General features: G+C 55.2%; 2 protein-coding genes across 8 annotated transcripts in view; both read left to right on the plus strand.

The window, feature by feature from the left end:
- The window catches only part of cyfip2 (cytoplasmic FMR1 interacting protein 2), a 180,223-nt gene that overhangs the window by 819 nt on the left and 152,448 nt on the right, over positions 1-26,956 (plus strand). For 4 of the 7 annotated variants that reach the window (XM_059990726.1, XM_059990731.1, XM_059990730.1 and 1 more), the window contains exons 1-3: positions 9,188-9,310; positions 15,415-15,601; positions 18,199-18,288. In XM_059990726.1, the coding sequence (XP_059846709.1) occupies positions 15,485-15,601; positions 18,199-18,288 (207 nt within the window). In that variant the 5' untranslated portion in view covers positions 9,188-9,310; positions 15,415-15,484. Of the gene's footprint in view, positions 1-7,330; positions 7,457-9,187; positions 9,311-14,613; positions 14,688-15,414; positions 15,602-18,198; positions 18,289-26,956 lie in introns of those variants that run through there. The other 3 variants (XM_059990728.1, XM_059990729.1, XM_059990727.1) reach the window with 3 other exon arrangements.
- Positions 7,695-9,235, plus strand: LOC132405275 (basic salivary proline-rich protein 2-like). Its single transcript, XM_059989953.1, has 2 exons — positions 7,695-7,742; positions 8,288-9,235. The coding sequence occupies exons 1-2, from the start codon at positions 7,695-7,697 to the stop codon at positions 9,233-9,235; spliced, it is 996 nt and encodes a 331-aa protein (XP_059845936.1).

Raw genomic sequence — 26,956 nt, forward strand, 5'->3', positions numbered from 1 at the left:
AGGGCTGAAGAAGGGTCTCATTTTGAAATGTCGACTGTTTATTTATTCCCATAGATGCCGCCTGACCTGTTGAGTTCCTGTGGCATTTTGTGTGTGTTGCTCTGGATTGCCAGCATCCTGTGTGTTATCGGTGTTTATTTAACTTGTTAGTGGGACCTTGCTGTGCATTGTTGCCTCCCATTTGTCAGCAGACTTTCTTGCCTGGGGTCGAGTGATGCTGGGCAAGGTGTGGTGTCACAGGTTAACCCTACCCCTGTCCCTGAGCCATGCTTCCTCACAGTACCTACCCTTGCTCTCATGTTAGGTACCCTGGAGTTGAGCAGCTAGTCCACAGCCCATCCCTGACACTCTCAGGTTTACCAGCATGTTGTCTGGACTCCTTCTGAAGCCCGTCACCCTGACTGGGGCATAGGCTGCTGGTAGCAGCTCGCCAGCGTCCTCTGTCCTGAGCCGAAGGTGACCAGACCCACGGCTTCTGCTTTTTCCACACCATTGTTCATGCTTTCTGAGTGAAGATCCTTCCTGTCCCAGGGAGCTTCAGTAGCTCTGGACTGTTACGGGATGGGGATGTGAGCCCCACGTCCAACCCTCCACCTTTCAGAGCTGGCCTTGGGACTGTCCATGTCAGAGTTTCAGATTGCCACATCAACAGAACTTGTTCCTCACGAGTGACGGAGTTGAAGTTTTCAATTTGTTGTGTCTGGATCTTCTCCCTGCCTTTTCCATGGAGCTGTCACATAGTAAAGATCCGGCCTTCAGCTGGAGCCTGGCATGAGGAACATGAATTGGTTGTCAGGGTGGTTGTCCTGAAATGTGTTCTCTTTTTTGCAGCTGGGATTTGGACTGTCCATGGCGTTTCCCTTGGACTTTAGGGGTCTGATTTACAAGGAGACGCTGCATAAGCTAGGAATTTATTTGCTGGAGTGTACGAGATTGAGGGGTGACCTGACAGATGACGAGGGGTACAGAGTCTTTTTCCCAGGGAGGGGTGCTAAAAACAAGAAGACATCCTGTAGATTTAAAGTCAGATGAGAGATTTGCCTCTCTACTGTTAGGATGGCACAATAACGCAGGGGTCACCAACCTTTTTTGACACAGTGGACCGGTTTAATATTGACAATATTCTTGCTGACAGGCCGACGGGGGGTGTTAAACACAACTAGAATACAGTGATACTCGAAGCAGGTTCCTTATGTCCAGTCTATTTGTCAATTTAGTTTTCGTGGCTATCAGCACTTGCTTCTGTCCCGCTGGCTCATAAAAACCAACGGGTTTGTCTGTAAGTTCAGAGTGCTTGGACTCAAGGTATCGAAGCAGTTTTGAGGCAATGAGGCTTCATTACCTTATTAGTCAGCCTCCGGGCCCGAACTCCAGCCTCTCGCCCGCCCGCTCGCCACCAGACGCCTTGGCCAGGTGTGGCGGGTCGTGGGTGGGGTGAGAGGACAAGGTCAGGGCCGGAGGTCCCTGTACCGGGGCCGCGGCGGTCGCAGTCCAGAGGGCGACCAACTAAGCGAGGAGTGCGACAGGGTGCCCGCCCGCCCCCCTAGTTTGGTAGGGTAGGATCTATCGGCCGACAAAAGTTTGGCTCGAGGGATGACTTTCAGTAGATCGCAGTGAGGTAGCTGCTCTGCTACTTACGAAACCCTGAGCCCGAATTAGGTCGTCAGCGAACATTTTAGCACCGGGTTCCCCATGAGCATTTGGTGTGATGAACAGGTTTAGAGATGGCGCCCATCTGTCCGCGCTCCGGGCCAGTAGCAACGGCCCTTCTCACCGGCCGGTTACCCGAGGCCAACCAGTGATCCCTGGCGCGAGGGATTCACTGCGTTTAGGCGACTGATGACCTTGTGTGCATTCAAGTTCAACAGTGGGCGCGACAGGGAATGAGGAAAGGTGCAGCTTACTCATATCGTTTCATATCGCCAAATCATATCGTTTCCTCACGGCCTGGTAGCATTTGCTTCGCGGCCCGGTCTTTGGGGACCGCTGCGATAACGTAGCGGTTAGCGTGTCTCTTTACACCGCTAGCGACCGGGGCTCCATTCCATCTCCTGTCTGCAAGGAGCTTGTGCACTCTTCCCGTGACTGCATTTCCTCCCACATTCCAAAGACCTACGGGTTAGTAGGTTCATCGGCCACATGGGTGTAACTGGGTGGCCGGGGTTTGTTACTATGCGCTATCTCTAAACAAAATAAAGTTAAAAATTTCAAAGGGGTATTGGGTGCTGTATATTTGGAATGAGCTGTCAGAAACACTGGCTGTGGTGTACGTGTTGGCAATGTTTAAAACCCATCTTAATAGCTATAGGTAGTCTCCAACCTGATAGCATCTACCTTGGTTTTTCCTTTGGGTAATTTTTCTTCCTCTTCCTTCCCTTTTCTTCAATTCCCCATTCTGGACTGTTCTTCTCACCTGCCTGCACCTCCCCCAGGTCCCCTTCTCCTTCCTTTTCTCCCATGGTCCACTTTCCTCTCCTATCAGATACCTTCCTCTCCAACCCTGATCTGTCCCACCCACCTGGCTTCACCTATCACTTTCCAGCTAATCTTCCTTCCCTTCCCCACTTTCTTATTCTGGTGTCTTCTCCCTTCTGTTCTGGTCCTGAAGAAGGGTATTGGCCAGAAATATTGACTGTTCCTTTCCATGGATGCTGCCTGACCTGTTGAGTTCCTCCAGCATTTTATGTGTTGATCTGGATTTCCAGCATCTGCAGAGTCTCTGTTATAGATAACTGGGTGGATGGGGAGGGGGCGGGGGTTTCAAGGGACTTTGGGCCAAATGCATGCAGATGGGACCACCTGACTGGGCAGCATAGTCAGCATGGATGAGATAGGCTGAATGGCCTGTTTTTGTGCTGTGTAACTCGTTAACTACTCCACACTCCTGCCCCTCAAACCATCTCGTCCTGTCCCATTGATCTCGCTGGCCTCAGCAGATACTGCTTGACTTGCTTGTTTTCTTACTTATCAGTCACTCTTCATTGAATCTGTTCATTATTTTCCATCTTCCTGTCCACTGTCTGCGGACCTCCCCCACTCTCTGTGTCCTCCGCACCCAGTACTGTAAATATATTTCTCCCTGTGCTGAGATAGTGACCCTGCGTAAACCTCTGGACACTGACCTCGCCCCCCCCGCCCCAAGCCGAGGACCACCAGTCCCTGATGGTCAGTTTTCCATCTGGTCACCAACCCCTAAACTAACAAATTACCTACTGTCCTCACCCCCCCCCCCCGATGTTGTGTCACAGAGTGGGATAGCATAGTTACATGCCCTTCAGCCACCATGTCCCACTACGCCCATCCTATTTGCAGACATTAGGGCCGTATCTCTTTACACCTAATAAATGTAGAGTATTACAACTTAGTACAGGCCCTTTGGCCCACAATGTTGTACCATCCCTTTAACCTACTCTAAGATCTAACCCTTCCCTTCCACGTAACCCTTCATTTTTCTATTATGCAAGTGTCTGTCTAAGAATTTCATAAATATCCCTAATTTTCTGCCTCTACCACCATCCCTGGCAGGGCATTCCACACACCCACCACTCTGTGTAAAAACAAACCTACCACTGATATCCCCCTATACTTTCCTCCAATCACCTTAAAATTATGCCCCCTCATATCAGCCATTTATACTCCGGGAAAAAGTCTCTGACTGTCCACTTGATCAGTGCCTCTTATCATCTCAACTCTATCAAGTCACCTTCATGCTCCTTTGCTGCAAAGAGAAAAGTCCTGGCTTGCTTACCCTATCCTCATAAGACGTGCAGTCTAATCCATGCAGAAGCTTGGTAAATCTCCTTTGCAGCTTCTCTGAAGCTTAGCTATTTTGATGTCTGTCTAAATGTGTCTGTATCTATCTGATTGCACCAGCTCCTCTGGCAGTGAGTTTCAGATAATGCCCTCTCTCTGTGTGGAAAAACTCACTCTTCAGATCCCCTTTAAACCTTCCTCTCACCTTAAACCCACACCCTACTGTTTTTGGTAAACCTCACCTGCACCCACCTTACAGTGTGCTGGTCAGAAGTGCACACAACTCTGCACGTCTGGCATAATCATAAGACATAGGCACAGAATGAGGCCATTCAGCCCATTGAGTCTGCTCCACTGTTCCATCATGGCTGATTTATTATCCCTCTCAACCCCATTCTCCTGCCTTCTCCCTGCATCCTTTGACACCCTGATTAATCAAGATTTTATCAACCTCTACTTTAAGTTACCCAATGACTTGGCCTGCACAGCCATTTGTGGCAATTAATTCCAGATTCTCTTCCCTCTGGCTAAAGAAATTTCTCCTCATTTCTGTCTAAATGGATGTTTCTCTATTTTGGAGCTGTGCACTCTAGTCCTAGATTCCCCCACTATAGGAAACATCCTCTCCACGTCCACTCTATTGAGGTCTTTCAATATTTGATAGGTTTCAGTGAGATCCCCCTCATTCTCCAATGAGAACAGGTCCAGAGCCATCAAACACCCCTCATATGTTAACCCTTTCATTCCTGGAATCATTCTCATGAACGTCTTCTGGACCCTCTCCAATGTCAGCACATTCTTTCTTAGAAGAGGGGCCCAAGATTGATCACAATATTCCCAATGCCTTATAGAGCCTCAGCACTACGTCCTTGCTTTTACATTCTAGCCCTTTGAAAATGAATGCTAACACTGCATTGCCTTTGTGACCCCTGACTGAACCTGTAATTTAACCTTTGGGGAATCCTGCACAAGGACTTCCACGCCCCTTTGTACCTCCGTTTTTAAAATTGTTTTTAAGTTGCAACATGATGTCCCAAGTCATATATTCTGTGCCTGAATCTATAAAGGAAAACATGTCATGTGCATTCACCACCTGCTCCACCGGTTTCATCTCCAGGGATTGAGGGGTTTTCATACTGTCAACATTCCTCTGTGTACACACTGCCCTCACTGACTGCCTAAATGCATCGTCTTGTACAGATCAGATTATATCTCACCCACCAACGCTGCATCTGATCTACATCCTGCTGAGGTCTTGGTCAACCTTCACAGTCAGAATCACTGGCATATGTTATGAAGTATGTTGTTTTGTGCCAACAGTACATTATATATAAAGAAATAAATTAAACATGTCATGCAAAAATAAAGAAAACAAACAGGAAGTGTTCATGGGTTCATTGTCCATACAGAAATCAGATGGCAGAGAGGAAGAAGCTGTTCTGGAATCATTAAGTCTGTGTTTTCAGGCTCCTGTACCTCCTCCCTGATGGTAGTAATGAGAAGAGGGCATGTCTTGGGTGAGGGGGTCCTTAATGATGGGTGCTGCCATTTTAAGGCATCACCTTTTGAAGGTGTCCTCAGTGCTGGGGAGGCCAGTGCCCGTGATGGAGCTGGCTGAGTTTACAACTTTCTGCAGCATTTTTCAATCTTGTGCAGTGGCCTCTCCATAGCAGACGGTGATGCACCCAGTTAAAATGCTCTCCATGGTAGAAATTCGTGAGCGTCTTTGGTGACATACCAAGTTTCCGCAAACTCCTAATGAAATATATCCTCAATGTGTTGGGCCCAGGATAGATCCTCAGAAATGTTGATACCCATGAGCTTGAAACTGATGGTGACCCTTCAATGAGGATGGTGAGTGTTCCCTTGACTTCCCCTCCCTGAAGAACACAGTCAATCCCTTGGTCTTACTGACGTTGAATGCAAGGCTATTGTTGGGAGTGACTCACCCAGCTGATCTATCTCACTCCTGTATGCCTCCTCGTCACCAGCTGATATCCTACCAATGATAGTTGTGTCATAGAACAGTACAGCACAGGAACACCATTCGGCCCATAAGGTGCAAACGGTTAAAAAGCAAATCAAAAACATTAATCCCTCCTACCTCCACCACGTCCATCTCCCTTTGTCTTCCATGTGCTTCTCCAAATGCAACTTAAAAGTCTCTATTTGCCTCTACCACCTTACCAAGTAGCGCCTTCCAGGTATCTACCACTCTCTGAGTAAAATACTTGCCCCCCCACAACCCCCTTGAACTACTCCCTTCCACCTTCAATGCATGTCCTCTGGTATGAGACATTTTAGCCTTGGGAAACAGATACTCCCTGTCGACTCTATTGATGCCTCTCATAATCTTACAAATCTCTATCAGATCTCCCCTCGGCCTCTGGTGCTCCGGGAGGGCAAGATGACCCTTGTCCTCACCTACCACCCCACCAGCCTCCAGGTCTAATGTATAATTCTCCATAACTTCCACCACCTCCAATGGGATCCCACTACCAAGCACATCTTTCCCTCCCCCACCTTCTGCTTTCCGCAGGGATCGCTCCCTACGCGACTCCCTTGTCCACTCGTCCCCCCTATCCCTTCCCACCGATCTCCCTCCTGGCACTTATCCTTGTAAGCGGAACAAGTGCTACACCTGCCCTTACACTTCCTCCCCCTCACCACCATTCAGGGCCCCAGACAGTCCTTCCAGGTGAGGCAACACTTCACCTGTGAGTCGGCTGGTGTGGTATACTGTGTCCGGTGCTCCCGGTGTGGCCTTTTATATATTGGTGAGACCCAACGCAGACTGGGAGACCGTTTCACTGAACACCTACGCTCTGTCCGCCAGAGAAAGCAAGATCTCCCAGTGGCCACACATTTTAATTCCACGTCCCACTCCCATTCTGATATGTCTATCCATGGCCTCCTCTACTATCAAAATGAATCCAAACTCAGCTTGGAGGAACAACACCTTATATACCGGCTGGGTAGCCTCCAACCTGATGGCATGAACAATGACTTCTCTAACTTCCGTTATTGCCCCTCCTCCCCTTCTTACCCCATTCCTGACATATTTAGTTGTTTGCCTGTTCTCCATCTCCCTCTGGTGCTTACCCCTCCCCCCCCTTTCTTTCTCCTGAGACCTCCCGTCCCATGATCCTTTCCCTTCTCCAGCTCTGTATCACTTTCGCCAATCACCTTTCCAGCTCTTAGCTTCATCCCACCCCCTCCGGTCTTCTCCTATCATTTCGCATTTCCCCCTCCCCCCACTACTTTCAAATCTCTTACTGTCTTTCCTTTCAGTTAGTCCTGACGAAGGGTCTCGGCCAGAAACGTCAGCAGTTTCTCCTTATAGATGCTGCCTGGCCTGCTGTGTTCCACCAGCATTTTGTGTGTTGTGTGACAAATTTATAGATGGTGTTTGAGTTGTGTTGTGGGTTTAGAGGGGGAAGAGCAATGGTTAAGGAGTGTGATCAGTAAAATCACTTTTATGTTATTAATGTATATCACAGACAGCAAGGTTTTAGCAATGGCATACCACTGGTCACTTTCAACCGGAAATCACCCTTCCACCATCTTCTCTCACCAGCGGCCCAGTTTACCAACCTGCCTTGGATAACAAATGCCTTAACGCCTCAGGACCATCAACACAAGAGATTCTGTGGATGCTGGAAATCCAGAGCAACACACACAAAGTGCTGGAGGAACTCAGCAGGTCAGGCAGCATCTCGAGAGGAATGAACAGTAGATGATTCAGGCCAAGTCCCTTCATCAGGACTGGAACGGAAGGGGAAGAAGCCAGAATAAGGAGTGGGGGAATGGGAGGAGTACATTTGGCATGTGATAGGTGAGACCAGGTGAGGGGGACCGTGGGTAGGTGAGAAAGGGGGATGATTGGTGGAAAGGGTAAAGTGCTGAAGAAGAAGGAATCTGATTGGAGAGGAGAGTGGACCATGGGAGAAGAGGAAGGACGAAGAGAACTTGAGGAAGGTGATGAGAAAGTGAGGAGAAGAGAATGGGTAATAGGAGAACCAGAATGGGGAATAGGAAAAGAGAGAAGGGGATGGAAGGAGAAATTACCAGCTGAGAGTTTGGGTCACCAACCTTTCAGACAGGATTTAGTGTTTTTAAAGTCATCGCAGACAATGTCTACCACTCTGTCACCATCAATCTTTCTTACTTCCTCAAAAAATCTCATGCAGTCAGTAAGATATAATTTCTCACACACAAAGCCGTGTTGACAATACCCCAAACTCAACTTTCCAAAATCTTGTGTGGTAATTTATCTAAAGTCCAGACACACCACATTCACTACACTCTCTTATCTATTCTGTCAGTTACAATCTCAGAAACTCTTGGCAATTTGTCAAGCACAACTTCACTTCCGAATGTCCACGTTAACACTTCTACCACATTCTTATCATCAATTCTCTCCTGCTGACGCCAGCTCCTTTCTCTCTCCCTCAGTTCTGGGTTCCCCCAACTCCACCAGCGCCTCACCTGGACCTGGGAATTAATCTGATTTCCCCATTACTGCTTCTTGGAGCTTCTCATTCACTACCTCAAGACAGCCAATCCGGACCCGGGCCAGCCCGAGGGCCACCAATCCGGACCCGGGCCATCCCGAGGGCCACCAATCAGGACCCGGGCCATCCTGAGCATCACCAATCAGGACTCGGGCCATCCCGTGGGTCACCAATCAGGACCCGGGCCAGCCCGAGGGTCACCAATCCGGACCCGGGCCATCCCGAGGGCCACCAATCCGGACCCGGGCCATCCCGAGGGCCATCAATCAGGACCCGGGCCATCCCGAGGGCCGCCAATCCGGACCCGGGCCATCCCGAGGGCCGCCAGTCCGGAGCCGGGCCAGTCCGAGGGCCACCAATCCGGACCCGGGCCATCCCGAGGGCCACCAATCAGGACCCGGGCCATCCCGAGGGCCACCAGTCCGGAGCCGGGCCAGCCCGAGGGCCACCAATCTGGAGCCGGGCCAGCCCGTGAGCCGCCAATCAGGACCCGGGCCATCCCGAGGGCCACCAATCAGGACCCGGGCCATCCTGAGCATCACCAATCAGGACCCGGGCCAGCCCGAGGGTCACCAATCAGGACCCGAGCCATCCCGAGGGCCACCAATCCGGACCTGGGCCATCCCGAGGGCCACCTATCAGGACCCGGGCCATCCCGAGGGTCACCAATCCGGACCCGGGCCACCCGAGGGCAGCCAATCCGGAGCCGGGCCAGCCCGAGGGCCACCAATCCGGACCCGGGCCAGCCTGAGGGCCACCAATCCGGACCCGGGCCATCCCGAGCATCACCAATCAGGACCCGGGCCAGCCCGAGGGTCACCAATCCGGACCCGGGCCAGCCCGAGGGCAGCCAATCCGGAGCCGGGCCAGCCCGAGGGCCACCAATCCGGACCCGGGCCAGCCTGAGGGCCACCAATCAGGACCCGGGCCATCCCGAGGGCCACCAATCCGGACCCGGGCCAGCCTGAGGGCAGCACACCTGGAGGGTCGAGGCTCAAAACGACCAAATGGAATGGGAGCTGACACAGAAGACCAATGTCAAAGTAAAATTTATTATCAGAGTTCTTTACCTACGAGTCTTTTTCTGCAGGCGTACCTAGCAAATCTATAGAACAGTAAGTAACTGAACAGGATCAATGGACTGTACAAATGCAGATATAAATAACTAGTAATAAATAACAAACATGAAATAACACGATGCGTGTAGCTTATCCCCTTTTGTTCAAGAGCCTGGTGGTTGAGTGGTAGTAACTGTACTTGAACTCGGTGGGGTGAGTCCTGAGGCTCCTCTACCTTCCACCTGATGGCCACAGCAAGTACAGAGCGTGGCCTGGCTTGGGTTGGCTTCTGTAGACTGAGGTCAGTCCTGATGCAGTGCCTGTGCATCCCTGAGTTTCCTGCCTCATTCTCTCAGTGACAGGATTCATTGGCCCTCAACACCGACTTCACCCCCACCCCTACCCCATCCTCCACCCTCCCCATCCCCCACAATCCCATCCCCACCACCCCTCCCCATCCCCCACCCCATCATCCACAATCCCATCCCCCACCACCCACCCCATCCTCCACAATCCCATCCCCACCACCCCTCCCCATCCCCCACCCCATCCTCCACAATCCCCATCCCCCACCACCCCTCCCCATCCTCCACAATCCCATCCCCCACTTCACCCCATCCTATCCCTTTCTTCCTCATCCCCATCCCCCACCACCCCACCCCATCCTCCACAATCCCCATCCCCCACCACCCCTCCCCATCCTCCACAATCCCATCCCCCACTTCACCCCCACCCTATCTCTTTCTTCCTCATCCCCATCCCCCACCACACCTCCCCATCCTCCACTTCACCCCACTCCATCCCTACCCATCCCACACTTCACCCCACCCCATCCCTTCCCCACCTCAATCCCATGCCCCATCCCACTCCAACGCCACTACCTCCACCCCATCCCAGAGTGGGCTTGGTATTGCACCCAGTGCTGACGGTACCCAGTTCACTGACAGGTTGTGGTGTTACACCCAGTGCTGACTGTACCCAGTTCACTGACAGGGTGTGGTGTTACACCCAGTGCTGACTGTACCCAGTTCACTGACAGGTTGTGGTGTTACACCCAGTGCTGACTGTACCCAGTTCGCTGACAGGTTGTGGTGTTACACCCAGTGCTGACTGTGCCCAATTCAGTGACAGGTTGTGGTGTTACACCCAGTGCTGACTGTACCCAGTAAACTGACAGGTTGTGGTGTTACACCCAGTGCTGACTGTACCCAGTTCACTAACAGGTTGTGGTGTTACACCCAGTGCTGACTGTACCCAGTTAGCTGACAGGTTGTGGTGTTACACCCAGTGCTGACTGTACCCAGTTCACTGACAGGTTGTGGTGTTACACCCAGCGGTGACTGTGCCCAATTCACTGACAGGTTGTGGTGTTACACCCAGTGCTGACTGTACCCAGTTAGCTGACAGGTTGTGGTGTTACACCCAGTGCTGACTGTACCCAGTTCACTGACAGGTTGTGGTGTTACACCCAGCGGTGACTGTGCCCAATTCACTGACAGGTTGTGGTGTTACACCCAGTGCTGACTGTGCCCAATTCACTGACAGGTTGTGGTGTTACACCCAGTGCTGACTGTACCCAGTTCACTGACAGGTTGTGGTGTTACACCCAGTGCTGACTGTACCCAGTTCACTGACAGGTTGTGGTGTTACACCCAGTGCTGACTGTACCCAGTTCACTGACAGGTTGTGGTGTTACACCCGGTGCTGACTGTACCCAGTTAGCTGACAGGTTGTGGTGTTACACCCAGTGCTGACTGTACCCAGTTAGCTGACAGGTTGTGGTGTTACACCCAGTGCTGACTGTACCCAGTTCACTGACAGGTTGTGGTGTTACACCCAGTGCTGACTGTGCCCAATTCACTGACAGGTTGTGGTGTTACACCCAGTGCTGACTGTGCCCAATTCACTGACAGGTTGTGGTGTTACACCCAGTGCTGACTGTACCCAGTTCACTGACAGGTTGTGGTGTTACACCCAGTGCTGACTGTACCCAGTTCACTGACAGGTTGTGGTGTTACACCCAGTGCTGACTGTACCCAGTTCACTGACAGGTTGTGGTGTTACACCCAGTGCTGACTGTACCCAGTTCACTGACAGGTTGTGGTGTTACACCCAGTGCTGACTGTACCCAGTTCACTGACAGGTTGTGGTGTTACACCCAGTGCTGACTGTACCCAGTTCACTGACAGGTTGTGGTGTTACACCCAGTGCTGACTGTACCCAGTTCACTGACAGGTTGTGGTGTTACACCCAGTGCTGACTGTACCCAGTTCACTGACAGGTTGTGGTGTTACACCCAGTGCTGACTGTACCCAGTTCACTGACAGGTTGTGGTGTTACACCCAGTGCTGACTGTACCCAGTTCACTGACAGGTTGTGGTGTTACACCCAGTGCTGACTGTACCCAGTTCACTGACAGGTTGTGGTGTTACACCCAGTGCTGACTGTACCCAGTTCACTGACAGGTTGTGGTGTTACACCCAGTGCTGACTGTACCCAGTTCACTGACAGGTTGTGGTATAAGCTACCATTTACCTATTGCCACAGGAGGTTTATGGTGGATGGGTTTCTCAATAGCTGTCCACTCAGCCTTGGATCACCTGGACAGTAGAAATACCAGTGTAAGGATGCCATTTATTGATTACAGCTCAGCATTTAACATTGTCATTCTGACAGTTCAGCTTGAAAGGTCCCAGAACGTGGGCCTCTGTACCCCCCTCTGCTATTGGATCCTTGACTTCCTCGCCGGAAGACCACAATCTATGGTTTGGTGATATCTCCTCGCAGATGATCAACACTGGAGCACCTCGGGTGTGTGCTTAGTCCAACTGCTATACTGGCTTCACACCCACTAATGTGTAGAGGTTACAATCCATAAATCTGCTGATGATACAGCCATTGTTGGCAGAATTTCAGATGGTGATGAAAGGGTATACAGAGTGAGATTTGTCAGCTAGTTGAGTGGTGTCGCAGAAACAACCTTGTACTCAATATCTGTAAGGCCAAAGAGCTAGTCGTGGGCTTCAGAAAGCGTAAGATGAGGGAACACACACCAGTCCTCATAGAGGGATCAGAAATGGAGAGAGTGAGCAATTTGAAGTATCAGGGTGTAAATATCTCTGAGGATCTAAACTGGACTCAACATGTTGATGCAATTACACAGAAGACACATCAGCAGCTCGATTTCATTCAGAGCCTGAGGACACACACATTTCTGGTGGGAATATTCAAACTGCCTACATTACGTTCTGGTATGCAGAGGGCTACTGCGCACCATCGAAGGAAGTTGCAGAAAGCTGTGAACTTTGTCCTTTCCATCATGGCAACTAGCCTCTGTGGTATCCAGAATATCTTCAAGTAGCGATGCCTTGGAGAAGTGGCATCGATCTAGAAGACCCCCATCTCTCAGGACCTGTCCTCTTCACATTGTTACTGTCCAGAAGGAGGGATCCTGGAGGCTGAAGGCACACACAGCAATTCAGGAACTGATTCTTCACTTCTCAGCTCCGAATTCTGAATGGGCAATGAACCCATTAACACAAACTCCTGGCTCTCCTTGTTCAATTTAACAAAAATATACAAATACTTCCAGTTATGACGTACTACATTCCATTGCTGACGCAAAGTGAGCCAATTTCACCACATGCCGGTGATGTGAAACATCATTTGATTATGGTGAGGGTGGGACTGGTAACCGGTTGGTGACTGGGCGGGACTGGTAACCGGTTGGTGACTGGGCGGGACTGGTAACTGATTGGGGCTGCTGCCTGATCTACTTATGGGATCTCTGGTGTGGTGACTGATCGGTTCTCCCAGGGTGTCTAACAGCAGCCGGGGATGATGGATAATGAGGATGGGGGATGATGAAGTGAGTGAATATGGTGGAGTAAAGGGTTGTCAGACAGGGTGACAATGAAGAGATAATGTATGAAGAGCATTTGATCGTTCTGACCTGTTTTCACTGAAGTTTAGAAGAATGAGTGGGGAATCTCATTGAAACGTACTGAATATTAAAAGATGTCAATAGAGTGTACGTGAAGAGGATGTTTCCTGTAGAGCGAGAGTCTAGAAACATAGGGCACAGCCTTAGAATAAAGAGACATCCATTTAATAGAGGTGGAGGAATTTTTTTAGCCACAGGGTGGTGAATCTGGGGAGTTCATTGCCACAGACAGCTGTGGAGGCCAAGTCATTGAGTATATTTAAAACAGAGGTTGATAGGTTCCTGATTCGACAGGGGGTCAAAATCTACGAGGTGAAAGCAGGAGAATAAGGATGAGAGGGAAAATAAGTCAACTATGATGGAATGATGGAACAGACTGGAAGCCCTAATTTTGCTCCTATTTCCCATGGGTGTTGGCTGAAATGTAGAGGAGGAAGGGGGAGCCAAGGCAGCAGGCTCTGGGGAGTGAGCAAAGCATGAGTACGGTGGTGTGGCTGATCTTGGCTATGATGGGGAGCGGAGGTACGACCCCCCCCTCCACCTCCACGATGGCAGAGGGCTTTTACCTCAGTACTTGCCCCCTCTCACTCATGTTTGAGTTTCTGCTGGAGGTTACAGCTCGGAAGTGCTTTGTCAAGCACCTTCGCTGTATCCGCAAAAAGCTGAATTTCCCAGTGGGCAAACACTCTAATTCCTATTCCCATTCCACCATGTCAGTCCATGGCCTTTGATGCCACAATGAGACCACCCATAGGTTGGAAGAGCAACACCTCGTATTCTGACTGTGTGGCGCAAACATCGATTTCTCCAACTTCTGGTTAGTTTTCTCCCCTCTTCAATTCCCCACTCTGGTGTTTTACTTCTCTCCTCAGCTGCCTATCACCTCTCCCTGGTTCCCCTCCTCCTTCCCTTTTCCCCATGGTCCACTCTCCTTCCCATCACATTCCTCCTCCTCTTCACCTATCACCTGCCAGTTTCTTTCATTCCCATCGCCACCCACCTACCTTACCCCTCACCTATCGCCTGCCAGCTTGTCCTTCCTCCCCCTCCCTTTCTGTCCGGTCCTGATGAAGGGTCTCGGCCTGGAACTCCGACTGTTATGCTCCTCCAGCTGTTTGAGTTTGCAGCTCGGAGACTTCCTCTCTTTGAACCCCACCCACCCCAGTGATGGCACCTGTGGTACTTCCTTCCTCCTCCCAACGGTTCAGATCACTGCCTGGCCCCTCGCGAGCCTACATCTGAACGAAGGGGAGTGGTGGAGTCTCTCTGTGGATGAGGGTCCCAGCTGTTGCTGTCTCCCCCTTCACCCTCCCGCTGTTAGACTTGGCCACCCTCTGTCACCCAGCAGCCTCCTCCTACTTCCTGCCCTCCCTCTGGTTTCCTGTTGCAGTTTGTCGGCAGGTCGATCTGAGATCCGCAGTGAGTTCCATCGCTGTATACCTCTCTCCTCGCCTCCCCCTGGCAAAACACCCCCCTCCTTCTCCTTGTCTGTCTAGAATGGAGTGGGAAGAATGGGATGTGTCAGGGACAGCAGCACAGAACAGAGGGGCTGAATTACCTTGTTTTAGAGTGGTTCAGTGAGGCCTAGACATGCTGAGAAAGAGGGACGGGGAAGGAGGATGACAGAGAGGGCGAGAGAAAGAGGAAGGTAGGGGTGTAGGGGAGGGGAGGTGGAGAGAGATGGAGGGGAGTGAATCTGAGGAGAGATCAGTGAGAGGAAGAGGGAGGGGAGCTGGAAGAGATAAGTACTGCAAGTTGGAGAGGGGAGGGAGAGGAAGGAGACTAGGGGTGTATTGCAGCAGATGTTTCCTGGTTGGTTCTGGGACCTCCTGGTTCCTTACTTTCCCCCTCCATCTCTACCTGACCACAACTTTCCACCTGATGCCCTCTTCGACGTCCATCTCCAGAAGAGAAGATAGGCTCGCAGTTTGCTCTGGGATTCTGCACACTTACCGGCCAGCAATGTGTCCGAGTAGAGGGAGATTCCCTGTGGACTGAGCCTGTGTAAAGGCGGGGGCCACAGCTAGATGGGTGGGAGTAGAGCCCAGCCGTGGTGAGGTGATCCGGACAGTGGAAGGAAGATGTGGGGATGGGTGTGCCTCCCACCCTCTGATGGTCAGTTGGTGTTGTATCTCTCCTCCCTCAGGACATCTCTCCGTCTGACAAGGACCCGTCTCCTCATCAGTGTGTGATCTGCGGGGATTCGGACTGCAGCCATGACCACACACGTGACGCTGGAGGATGCCCTGTCCAATGTGGACCTGCTGGAGGAGCTGCCCCTCCCAGACCAGCAGCCCTGCATTGAACCTCCACCCTCCTCAATCATGTACCAGGTACTGTACATCCAGCTGGGGGTGGGGGGGGGCGTGTCCTCGGGGATCTTCATTATACCCCACTCGCTGCCAATGGACCCAACATGTTTGAAGGGTCTGTCCCAAATCATGGAATTTAACGACCCCCACAGCACTGAGTTGTTGATCTATGTCTGGCTAGGGAATGGTACATCCCCAGATTAAACTCCCACCGTACGGGATGGTCTGGGAAGGGTCAGACTCCCATCGTACGGGATGGTCTGGGAGGGGTCAGACTCCCACCGTACGGGATGGTCTGGGAAGGGTCAGATTCCCACCGTACGGGATGGTCTGGGAAGGGTCAGACTCCCACCGTACGGGATGGGCTGGGAAGGATCAGATTCCCACCGTACGGGATGGGCTGGGAAGGGTCAGACTCCCACCGTACGGGATGGTCTGGGAAGGGTCAGACTCCCACCGTACGGGATGGTCTGGGAAGGGTCAGACTCCCACCGTACGGGATGGTCTGGGAAGGGTCAGACTCCCACCGTACGGGATGGTCTGGGAAGGGTCAGATTCCCACCGTACGGGATGGTCTGGGGAGGGTCAGACTCCCACCGTACGGGATGGGCTGGGGAGTGTCAGACTCCCACCGTACGGGATGGTCTGGGAAGGGTCAGACTCCCACCGTACGGGATGGTCTGGGAGGGGTCAGATTCCCACCGTACAGGATGGGCTGGGAAGTGTCAGACTACCACCGTACGGGATGGGCTGGGGAGGGTCAGATTCCCACCGTACGGGATGGTCTGGGAGGGGTCAGACTCCCACCGTACGGGATGGTCTGGGGAGGGTCAGACTCCCACCGTACGGGATGGTCTGGGAAGGGTCAGACTCCCACCGTACGGGATGGTCTGGGGAGGGTCAGACTCCCACCGTACGGGATGGTCTGGGGAGGGTCAGACTCCCACCGTACGGGATGGTCTGGGAGGGGTCAGACTCCCACCGTACGGGATGGGCTGGGAAGGGTCAGATTCCCACCGTACGGGATGGTCTGGGAGGGGTCAGACTCCCACCGTACGGGATGGTCTGGGAGGGGACAGATTCCCACCGTATGGGATGGTCTGGGAGGGGTCAGATTCCCACCGTACGGGATGGTCTGGGAGGGGTCAGACTCCCACCGTACGGGATGGGCTGGGAAGGGTCAGACTCCCACCGTACGGGATGGTCTGGGGGGGGTCAGACTCCCACCGTACGGGATGGTCTGGGAGGGGTCAGACTCCCACCGTACGGGATGGGCTGGGAGGGGTCAGACTCCCACCGTACGGGATGGGCTGGGGGGGGTCAGACTCCCACCGTACGGGATGGGCTGGGAGGGGTCATTCTCTTACCGTACGGGATGGGCTGGGGAGGGTCATATTCCCACCGTACGGGATGGGCTGGGGAGGGTCAGACTCCCACCGTATGGGATGGGCTGGGAGGGGTCAGACTCCCACCATACGGGATGGGCTGGGAGGGGTCAGACTCCCACCGTACGGGATGGGCTGGGTCAGACTCCCACTGTACACGATGGTCTGGGAGGGGTCAGACTCCCACCGTACGGGATGGGCTGGGAAGGGTCAGACTCCCACCGTACGGGATGGGCTGGGAAGGGTCAGACTCCCACCGTACGGGATGGTCTGGGAAGGGTCAGACTCCCTCCGTACGGGATGGGCTGGGGAGGGTCAGATTCCCACCGTACGGGATGGTCTGGGAATGGTCAGACTCCCACCGTACGGGATGGGCTGGGAAGGGTCAGACTCCCACCGTACGGGATGGGCTGGGAAGGGTCAGACTCCCACCGTACGGGATGGTCTGGGAAGGGTCAGACTCCCACCGTACGGGATGGTCTGTGGAGGGTCAGATTCCCACCGTACGGGATGGTCTGGGAAGGGTCAGACTCCCACCGTACGGGATGGTCTGGGAAGGGTCAGACTCCCACCGTACGGGATGGGCTGGGAAGGGTCAGATTCCCACCGTACGGGATGGGCTGGGAATGGTCAGATTCCCATCGTACGGGATGGGCTGGGAAGGGTCAGACTCCCACCGTACGGGATGGGCTGGGAAGGGTCAGACTCCCACCGTACGGGATGGTCTGGGAAGGGTCAGACTCCCACCGTACGGGATGGTCTGTGGAGGGTCAGATTCCCACCGTACGGGATGGTCTGGGAAGGGTCAGACTCCCACCGTACGGGATGGTCTGGGAAGGGTCAGACTCCCACCGTACGGGATGGGCTGGGAAGGGTCAGATTCCCACCGTACGGGATGGGCTGGGAATGGTCAGATTCCCATCGTACGGGATGGGCTGGGAAGGGTCAGACTCCCACCGTACGGGATGGTCTGGGAGGGGTCAGATTCCCATCGTACGGGATGGGCTGGGGAGGGTCAGACTCCCACCGTACGGGATGGTCTGGGGAGGGTCAGACCCCCTCCGTACAGGATGGTCTGGGGAGGGTCAGATTCCCACCGTACGGGATGGGCTGGGAGGGGTCAGACACCCACCGTACGGGATGGGCTGGGGAGGGTCAGACTCCCACCGTACGGGATGGGCTGGGAGGGTTTCATTTCTTTCAGGAAGCTTCTCACTTGTCATTTGTTGTTAGGCGAACTTTGACACCAACTTTGAGGATCGAAATGCATTTGTAACTGGGATTGCCAGGTACATCGAGCAAGCCACCGTCCATTCAAGCATGGTGAGTATTCTTGTTTAAAGAGGCAATGCTCTCGTGGGCAGGTGAACTACCTGATCACCACGGGGTGTCCATGTGGAAATGCTGAGTGTCATGGAGTCTGTGGGGAGATCTTGTTATGGTCACAAAGCGAGGACCTAAAGGAATCTAGTTATGCCTGCAGGTCTCCAAGGCAGTGTCGGCCTGGTCCTGGCCCTGGCCCTGGCCCTGGTGCTATGGTAATAATGTTTCATCTGGCATTGCTTTGTGCTTTACAACCCACTACCAATCTGGGGCACAAGCTTGTACCAGGCAGCTGTCTGGTCATCCTCTGCCTGGCTTTCCTCGTAAGGCTGATCACAGGGAGAAGTGAACAGGGTACAAAAAGAGGCCACTCAGACCTTAAGGCCATCTTGTCTTTCAGAGGCCGTGCCTGACCCCTTGCACCCACCGTTACTTAGACCCAGTTACACCTTTGCTTGAACAACTCCAAAGTTTCCAGATTTCCTCAGCTCCTGCCTGAGGGCCGTGGAGGTGTCTTCTTCAGTCCATCACCCCTACCGGGGTATCGGCCGCCAACGGCAGATCGCCAGAGTCCTCTGTCCTGTGGTCTTCTTCAGTCCATCACCCCTACCGGGGCATCGGCCGCCAACGGCAGATCGCCAGAGTCCTCTGTCCTGTGGTCTTCTTCAGTCCATCACCCCTACCGGGGCATCGGCCGCCAACGGCAGATCGCCAGAGTCCTGTGTCCTGTGGTCTTCTTCAGTCCATCTCTCCTACCGGGGTATCGGCCGCCAACGGCAGATCGCCAGAGTCCTCTGTCCTGTGGTCTTCTTCAGTCCATCTCTCCTACCGGGGTATCGGCCGCCAACGGCAGATCGCCAGAGTCCTCTGTCCTGTGGTCTTCTTCAGTCCATCTCTCCTACCGGGGCATCGGCCGCCAATGGCAGATCGCCAGAGTCCTGTGTCCTGTGGTCTTCTTCAGTCCATCTCTCCTACTGGGGCATCGGCCGCCAATGGCAGATCGCCAGAGTACTCTGTCCTGTGGTCTTCTTCAGTCCATCACCCCTAACGGGGCATCAGCCGCCAACGGCAGATCGCCAGAGTCCTGTGTCCTGTGGTCTTCTTCAGTCCATCACCCCTACCGGGGTATCGGCCGCCAACGGCAGATCGCCAGTCCTCTGTCCTGTGGTCTTCTTCAGTCCATCACCCCTACCGGGGCATCAGCCGCCAACGGCAGATCGCCAGAGTCCTCTGTCCTGTGGTCTTCTTCAGTCCATCACCCCTACCGGGGCATCGGCCGCCAACGGCAGATCGCCAGTCCTCTGTCCTGTGGTCTTCTTCATTCCATCACCCCTACCGGGGCATCGGCCGCCAACGGCAGATCGCCAGAGTCCTGTGTCCTGTGGTCTTCTTCAGTCCATCACCCCTACTGGGGTATCGGCCGCCAACGGCAGATCGCCAGTCCTCTGTCCTGTGGTCTTCTTCAGTCCATCTCTCCTACCGGGGTATCGGCCGCCAATGGCGGATCGCCAGTCCTCTGTCCTGTGGTCTTCTTCAGTCCATCACCCCTACCGGGGCATCGGCCGCCAACGGCAGATCGCCAGAGTCCTGTGTCCTGTGGTCTTCTTCAGTCCATCACCCCTACCGGGGCATCGGCCGCCAACGGCAGATCGCCAGAGTCCTGTGTCCTGTGGTCTTCTTCAGTCCATCAACCCTACCGGGGCATCGGCCGCCAACGGCAGATCGCCAGTCCTCTGTCCTGTGGTCTTCTTCAGTCCATCACCCCTACCGGGGCATCGGCCGCCAACGGCAGATCGCCAGAGTCCTCTGTCCTGTGGTCTTCTTCAGTCCATCACCCCTACCGGGGCATCGGCCGCCAACGGCAGATCGCCAGTCCTCTGTCCTGTGGTCTTCTTCAGTCCATCACCCCTACCGGGGTATCGGCCGCCAATGGCAGATCGCCAGAGTCCTGTGTCCTGTGGTCTTCTTCAGTCCATCACCCCTACCGGGGCATCGGCCGCCAATGGCAGATCGCCAGAGTCCTCTGTCCTGTGGTCTTCTTCAGTCCATCACCCCTACCGGGGCATCGGCCGCCAATGGCAGATCGCCAGAGACCTCTGTCCTGTGGTCTTCTTCAGTCCATCACCCCTACCGGGGCATCGGCCGCCAACGGCAGATCGCCAGTCCTCTGTCCTGTGGTCTTCTTCATTCCATCACCCCTACCGGGGCATCGGCCGCCAACGGCAGATCCCCAGAGTCCTGTGTCCTGTGGTCTTCTTCAGTCCATCACCCCTACCGGGGTATCGGCCGCCAACGGCAGATCGCCAGTCCTCTGTCCTGTGGTCTTCTTCAGTCCATCTCTCCTACCGGGGTATCGGCCGCCAATGGCAGATCGCCAGTCCTCTGTCCTGTGGTCTTCTTCAGTCCATCACCCCTACCGGGGCATCGGCCGCCAATGGCAGATCGCCAGAGTCCTGTGTCCTGTGGTCTTCTTCAGTCCATCACCCCTACCGGGGCATCGGCCGCCAACGGCAGATCGCCAGAGTCCTGTGTCCTGTGGTCTTCTTCAGCCCATCACCCCTACCGGGGCATCGGCCGCCAACGGCAGATCGCCAGTCCTCTGTCCTGTGGTCTTCTTCAGTCCATCACCCCTACCGGGGCATCGGCCGCCAACGGCAGATCGCCAGAGTCCTGTGTCCTGTGGTCTTCTTCAGTCCATCACCCCTACCGGGGCATCGGCCGCCAATGGCAGATCGCCAGAGTCCTGTGTCCTGTGGTCTTCTTCAGTCCATCACCCCTACCGGGGCATCGGCCGCCAACGGCAGATCGCCAGAGTCCTGTGTCCTGTGGTCTTCTTCAGTCCATCTCTCCTACCGGGGTATCGGCCGCCAACGGCAGATCACCAGTCCTCTGTCCTGTGGTCTTCTTCAGTCCATCTCTCCTACCGGGGCATCGGCCGCCAATGGCAGATCGCCAGTCCTCTGTCCTGTGGTCTTCTTCAGTCCATCACCCCTACCGGGGCATCGGCCGCCAACGGCAGATCGCCAGAGTCCTCTGTCCTGTGGTCTTCTTCAGTCCATCACCCCTACCGGGGCATCGGCTGCCAACGGCAGATCGCCAGTCCTCTGTCCTGTGGTCTTCTTCAGTCCATCTCTCCTACCGGGGCATCGGCCGCCAATGGCAGATCGCCAGTCCTCTGTCCTGTGGTCTTCTTCAGTCCATCTCTCCTACCGGGGCATCGGCCGCCAACGGCAGATCGCCAGAGTCCTCTGTCCTGTGGTCTTCTTCAGTCCATCACCCCTACCGGGGCATCGGCTGCCAATGGCAGATCGCCAGTCCTCTGTCCTGTGGTCTTCTTCAGTCCATCACCCCTACCGGGGCATCGGCCGCCAATGGCAGATCGCCAGTCCTCTGTCCTGTGGTCTTCTTCAGTCCATCACCCCTACCGGGGCATCGGCCGCCAACGGCAGATCGCCAGAGTCCTGTGTCCTGTGGTCTTCTTCAGTCCATCTCTCCTACCGGGGTATCGGCCGCCAATGGCAGATCGCCAGAGTCCTCTGTCAATAGACAATAGGTGCAGAAGTAGACCATTCGGCCCCTCAAGTCTGCCAACAGCAGATTGCCAGAGTCCTCTGTTCTGTGGTCTTCTTCAGTCCATCTCTCCTACCGGGTTATCGGCCGCCAACGGCAGATCGCCAGAGTACTCTGTCCTGTGGTCTTCTTCAGTCCATCGCTCCTGCCGGGGCATCGGCCGCCAACGGCAGATTGCCAGAGTCCTGTGTCCTGTGGTCTTCTTCAGTCCATCACCCCTACCGGGGCATCGGCCGCCAATGGCAGATCGCCAGAGTCCTGTGTCCTGTGGTCTTCTTCAGTCCATCACCCCTACCGGGGCATCGGCCGCCAACGGCAGATCGCCAGAGTCCTGTGTCCTGTGGTCTTCTTCAGTCCATCTCTCCTACCGGGGTATCGGCCGCCAACGGCAGATCGCCAGTCCTCTGTCCTGTGGTCTTCTTCAGTCCATCTCTCCTACCGGGGCATCGGCCGCCAATGGCAGATCGCCAGTCCTCTGTCCTGTGGTCTTCTTCAGTCCATCACCCCTACCGGAGCATCGGCCGCCAACGGCAGATCGCCAGTCCTCTGTCCTGTGGTCTTCTTCAGTCCATCTCTCCTACCGGGGCATCGGCCGCCAACGGCAGATCGCCAGAGTCCTCTGTCCTGTGGTCTTCTTCAGTCCATCACCCCTACCGGGGCATCGGCTGCCAACGGCAGATCGCCAGAGTCCTGTGTCCTGTGGTCTTCTTCAGTCCATCACCCCTACCGGGGCATCGGCCGCCAATGGCAGATCGCCAGTCCTCTGTCCTGTGGTCTTCTTCAGTCCATCACCCCTACCGGGGCATCGGCCGCCAATGGCAGATTGCCAGTCCTCTGTCCTGTGGTCTTCTTCAGTCCATCACCCCTACCGGGGCATCGGCCGCCAACGGCAGATCGCCAGAGTCCTCTGTCCTGTGGTCTTCTTCAGTCCATCACCCCTACCGGGGCATCGGCTGCCAACGGCAGATCGCCAGAGTCCTGTGTCCTGTGGTCTTCTTCAGTCCATCACCCCTACCGGGGTATCGGCCGCCAACGGCAGATCGCCAGTCCTCTGTCCTGTGGTCTTCTTCAGTCCATCTCTCCTACCGGGGCATCGGCCGCCAATGGCAGATCGCCAGTCCTCTGTCCTGTGGTCTTCTTCAGTCCATCACCCCTACCGGGGCATCGGCCGCCAACGGCAGATCGCCAGAGTCCTCTGTCCTGTGGTCTTCTTCAGTCCATCTCTCCTACCGGGGCATCGGCCGCCAACGGCAGATCGCCAGAGTCCTCTGTCCTGTGGTCTTCTTCAGTCCATCACCCCTACCGGGGCATCGGCTGCCAATGGCAGATCGCCAGTCCTCTGTCCTGTGGTCTTCTTCAGTCCATCACCCCTACCGGGGCATCGGCCGCCAATGGCAGATCGCCAGTCCTCTGTCCTGTGGTCTTCTTCAGTCCATCACCCCTACCGGGGCATCGGCCGCCAACGGCAGATCGCCAGAGTCCTGTGTCCTGTGGTCTTCTTCAGTCCATCTCTCCTACCGGGGTATCGGCCGCCAATGGCAGATCGCCAGAGTCCTCTGTCAATAGACAATAGACAATAGGTGCAGAAGTAGACCATTCGGCCCCTCAAGTCTGCCAAAGGCAGATCGCCAGAGTCCTGTGTCCTGTGGTCTTCTTCAGTCCATCTCTCCTACCGGGGTATCGGCCGCCAATGGCAGATCGCCAGAGTCCTCTGTCAATAGACAATAGGTGCAGAAGTAGACCATTCGGCCCCTCAAGTCTGCCAACAGCAGATTGCCAGAGTCCTCTGTCCTGTGGTCTTCTTCAGTCCATCTCTCCTACCGGGGCATCGGCCGCCAATGGCAGATCGCCAGTCCTCTGTCCTGTGGTCTTCTTCAGTCCATCACCCCTACCGGGGCATCGGCCGCCAACGGCAGATCGCCAGTCCTCTGTCCTGTGGTCTTCTTCAGTCCATCTCTCCTACCGGGGCATCGGCCGCCAACGGCAGATCGCCAGAGTCCTCTGTCCTGTGGTCTTCTTCAGTCCATCACCCCTACCGGGGCATCGGCTGCCAATGGCAGATCGCCAGTCCTCTGTCCTGTGGTCTTCTTCAGTCCATCACCCCTACCGGGGCATCGGCCGCCAATGGCAGATCGCTAGTCCTCTGTCCTGTGGTCTTCTTCAGTCCATCACCCCTACCGGGGCATCGGCCGCCAACGGCAGATCGCCAGAGTCCTGTGTCCTGTGGTCTTCTTCAGTCCATCTCTCCTACCGGGGTATCGGCCGCCAATGGCAGATCGCCAGAGTCCTCTGTCAATAGACAATAGACAATAGGTGCAGAAGTAGACCATTCGGCCCCTCAAGTCTGCCAACGGCAGATCGCCAGAGTCCTGTGTCCTGTGGTCTTCTTCAGTCCATCTCTCCTACTGGGGTATCGGCCGCCAATGGCAGATCGCCAGAGTCCTCTGTCAATAGACAATAGGTGCAGAAGTAGACCATTCGGCCCCTCAAGTCTGCCAACAGCAGATTGCCAGAGTCCTCTGTCCTGTGGTCTTCTTCAGTCCATCTCTCCTACCGGGGTATCGGCCGCCAATGGCAGATCGCCAGTCCTCTGTCCTGTGGTCTTCTTCAGTCCATCTCTCCTACCGGGGTATCGGCCGCCAATGGCGGATCGCCAGTCCTCTGTCCTGTGGTCTTCTTCAGTCCATCACCCCTACCGGGGCATCGGCCGCCAACGGCAGATCGCCAGAGTCCTGTGTCCTGTGGTCTTCTTCAGTCCATCACCCCTACCGGGGCATCGGCCGCCAGCGGCAGATCGCCAGAGTCCTGTGTCCTGTGGTCTTCTTCAGTCCATCAACCCTACCGGGGCATCGGCCGCCAACGGCAGATCGCCAGTCCTCTGTCCTGTGGTCTTCTTCAGTCCATCACCCCTACCGGGGCATCGGCCGCCAACGGCAGATCGCCAGAGTCCTCTGTCCTGTGGTCTTCTTCAGTCCATCACCCCTACCGGGGCATCGGCCGCCAACGGCAGATCGCCAGTCCTCTGTCCTGTGGTCTTCTTCAGTCCATCACCCCTACCGGGGTATCGGCCGCCAATGGCAGATCGCCAGAGTCCTGTGTCCTGTGGTCTTCTTCAGTCCATCACCCCTACCGGGGCATCGGCCGCCAATGGCAGATCGCCAGAGTCCTCTGTCCTGTGGTCTTCTTCAGTCCATCACCCCTACCGGGGCATCGGCCGCCAATGGCAGATCGCCAGAGACCTCTGTCCTGTGGTCTTCTTCAGTCCATCACCCCTACCGGGGCATCGGCCGCCAACGGCAGATCGCCAGTCCTCTGTCCTGTGGTCTTCTTCATTCCATCACCCCTACCGGGGCATCGGCCGCCAACGGCAGATCCCCAGAGTCCTGTGTCCTGTGGTCTTCTTCAGTCCATCACCCCTACCGGGGTATCGGCCGCCAACGGCAGATCGCCAGTCCTCTGTCCTGTGGTCTTCTTCAGTCCATCTCTCCTACCGGGGTATCGGCCGCCAATGGCAGATCGCCAGTCCTCTGTCCTGTGGTCTTCTTCAGTCCATCACCCCTACCGGGGCATCGGCCACCAATGGCAGATCGCCAGAGTCCTGTGTCCTGTGGTCTTCTTCAGTCCATCACCCCTACCGGGGCATCGGCCGCCAACGGCAGATCGCCAGAGTCCTGTGTCCTGTGGTCTTCTTCAGTCCATCACCCCTACCGGGGCATCGGCCGCCAACGGCAGATCGCCAGTCCTCTGTCCTGTGGTCTTCTTCAGTCCATCACCCCTACCGGGGCATCGGCCGCCAACGGCAGATCGCCAGAGTCCTGTGTCCTGTGGTCTTCTTCAGTCCATCACCCCTACCGGGGCATCGGCCGCCAATGGCAGATCGCCAGAGTCCTGTGTCCTGTGGTCTTCTTCAGTCCATCACCCCTACCGGGGCATCGGCCGCCAACGGCAGATCGCCAGAGTCCTGTGTCCTGTGGTCTTCTTCAGTCCATCTCTCCTACCGGGGTATCGGCCGCCAACGGCAGATCACCAGTCCTCTGTCCTGTGGTCTTCTTCAGTCCATCTCTCCTACCGGGGCATCGGCCGCCAATGGCAGATCGCCAGTCCTCTGTCCTGTGGTCTTCTTCAGTCCATCACCCCTACCGGGGCATCGGCCGCCAACGGCAGATCGCCAGAGTCCTCTGTCCTGTGGTCTTCTTCAGTCCATCACCCCTACCGGGGCATCGGCTGCCAACGGCAGATCGCCAGAGTCCTGTGTCCTGTGGTCTTCTTCAGTCCATCACCCCTACCTGGGTATCGGCCGCCAACGGCAGATCGCCAGTCCTCTGTCCTGTGGTCTTCTTCAGTCCATCTCTCCTACCGGGGCATCGGCCGCCAATGGCAGATCGCCAGTCCTCTGTCCTGTGGTCTTCTTCAGTCCATCTCTCCTACCGGGGCATCGGCCGCCAACGGCAGATCGCCAGAGTCCTCTGTCCTGTGGTCTTCTTCAGTCCATCACCCCTACCGGGGCATCGGCTGCCAATGGCAGATCGCCAGTCCTCTGTCCTGTGGTCTTCTTCAGTCCATCACCCCTACCGGGGCATCGGCCGCCAATGGCAGATCGCCAGTCCTCTGTCCTGTGGTCTTCTTCAGTCCATCACCCCTACCGGGGCATCGGCCGCCAACGGCAGATCGCCAGAGTCCTGTGTCCTGTGGTCTTCTTCAGTCCATCTCTCCTACCGGGGTATCGGCCGCCAATGGCAGATCGCCAGAGTCCTCTGTCAATAGACAATAGGTGCAGAAGTAGACCATTCGGCCCCTCAAGTCTGCCAACAGCAGATTGCCAGAGTCCTCTGTTCTGTGGTCTTCTTCAGTCCATCTCTCCTACCGGGTTATCGGCCGCCAACGGCAGATCGCCAGAGTACTCTGTCCTGTGGTCTTCTTCAGTCCATCGCTCCTGCCGGGGCATCGGCCGCCAACGGCAGATTGCCAGAGTCCTGTGTCCTGTGGTCTTCTTCAGTCCATCACCCCTACCGGGGCATCGGCCGCCAATGGCAGATCGCCAGAGTCCTGTTTCCTGTGGTCTTCTTCAGTCCATCACCCCTACCGGGGCATCGGCCGC

This window comes from Hypanus sabinus, chromosome 15 (genome assembly GCF_030144855.1).
Source record: "Hypanus sabinus isolate sHypSab1 chromosome 15, sHypSab1.hap1, whole genome shotgun sequence".
Classification (NCBI taxonomy): domain Eukaryota; kingdom Metazoa; phylum Chordata; class Chondrichthyes; order Myliobatiformes; family Dasyatidae; genus Hypanus; species Hypanus sabinus.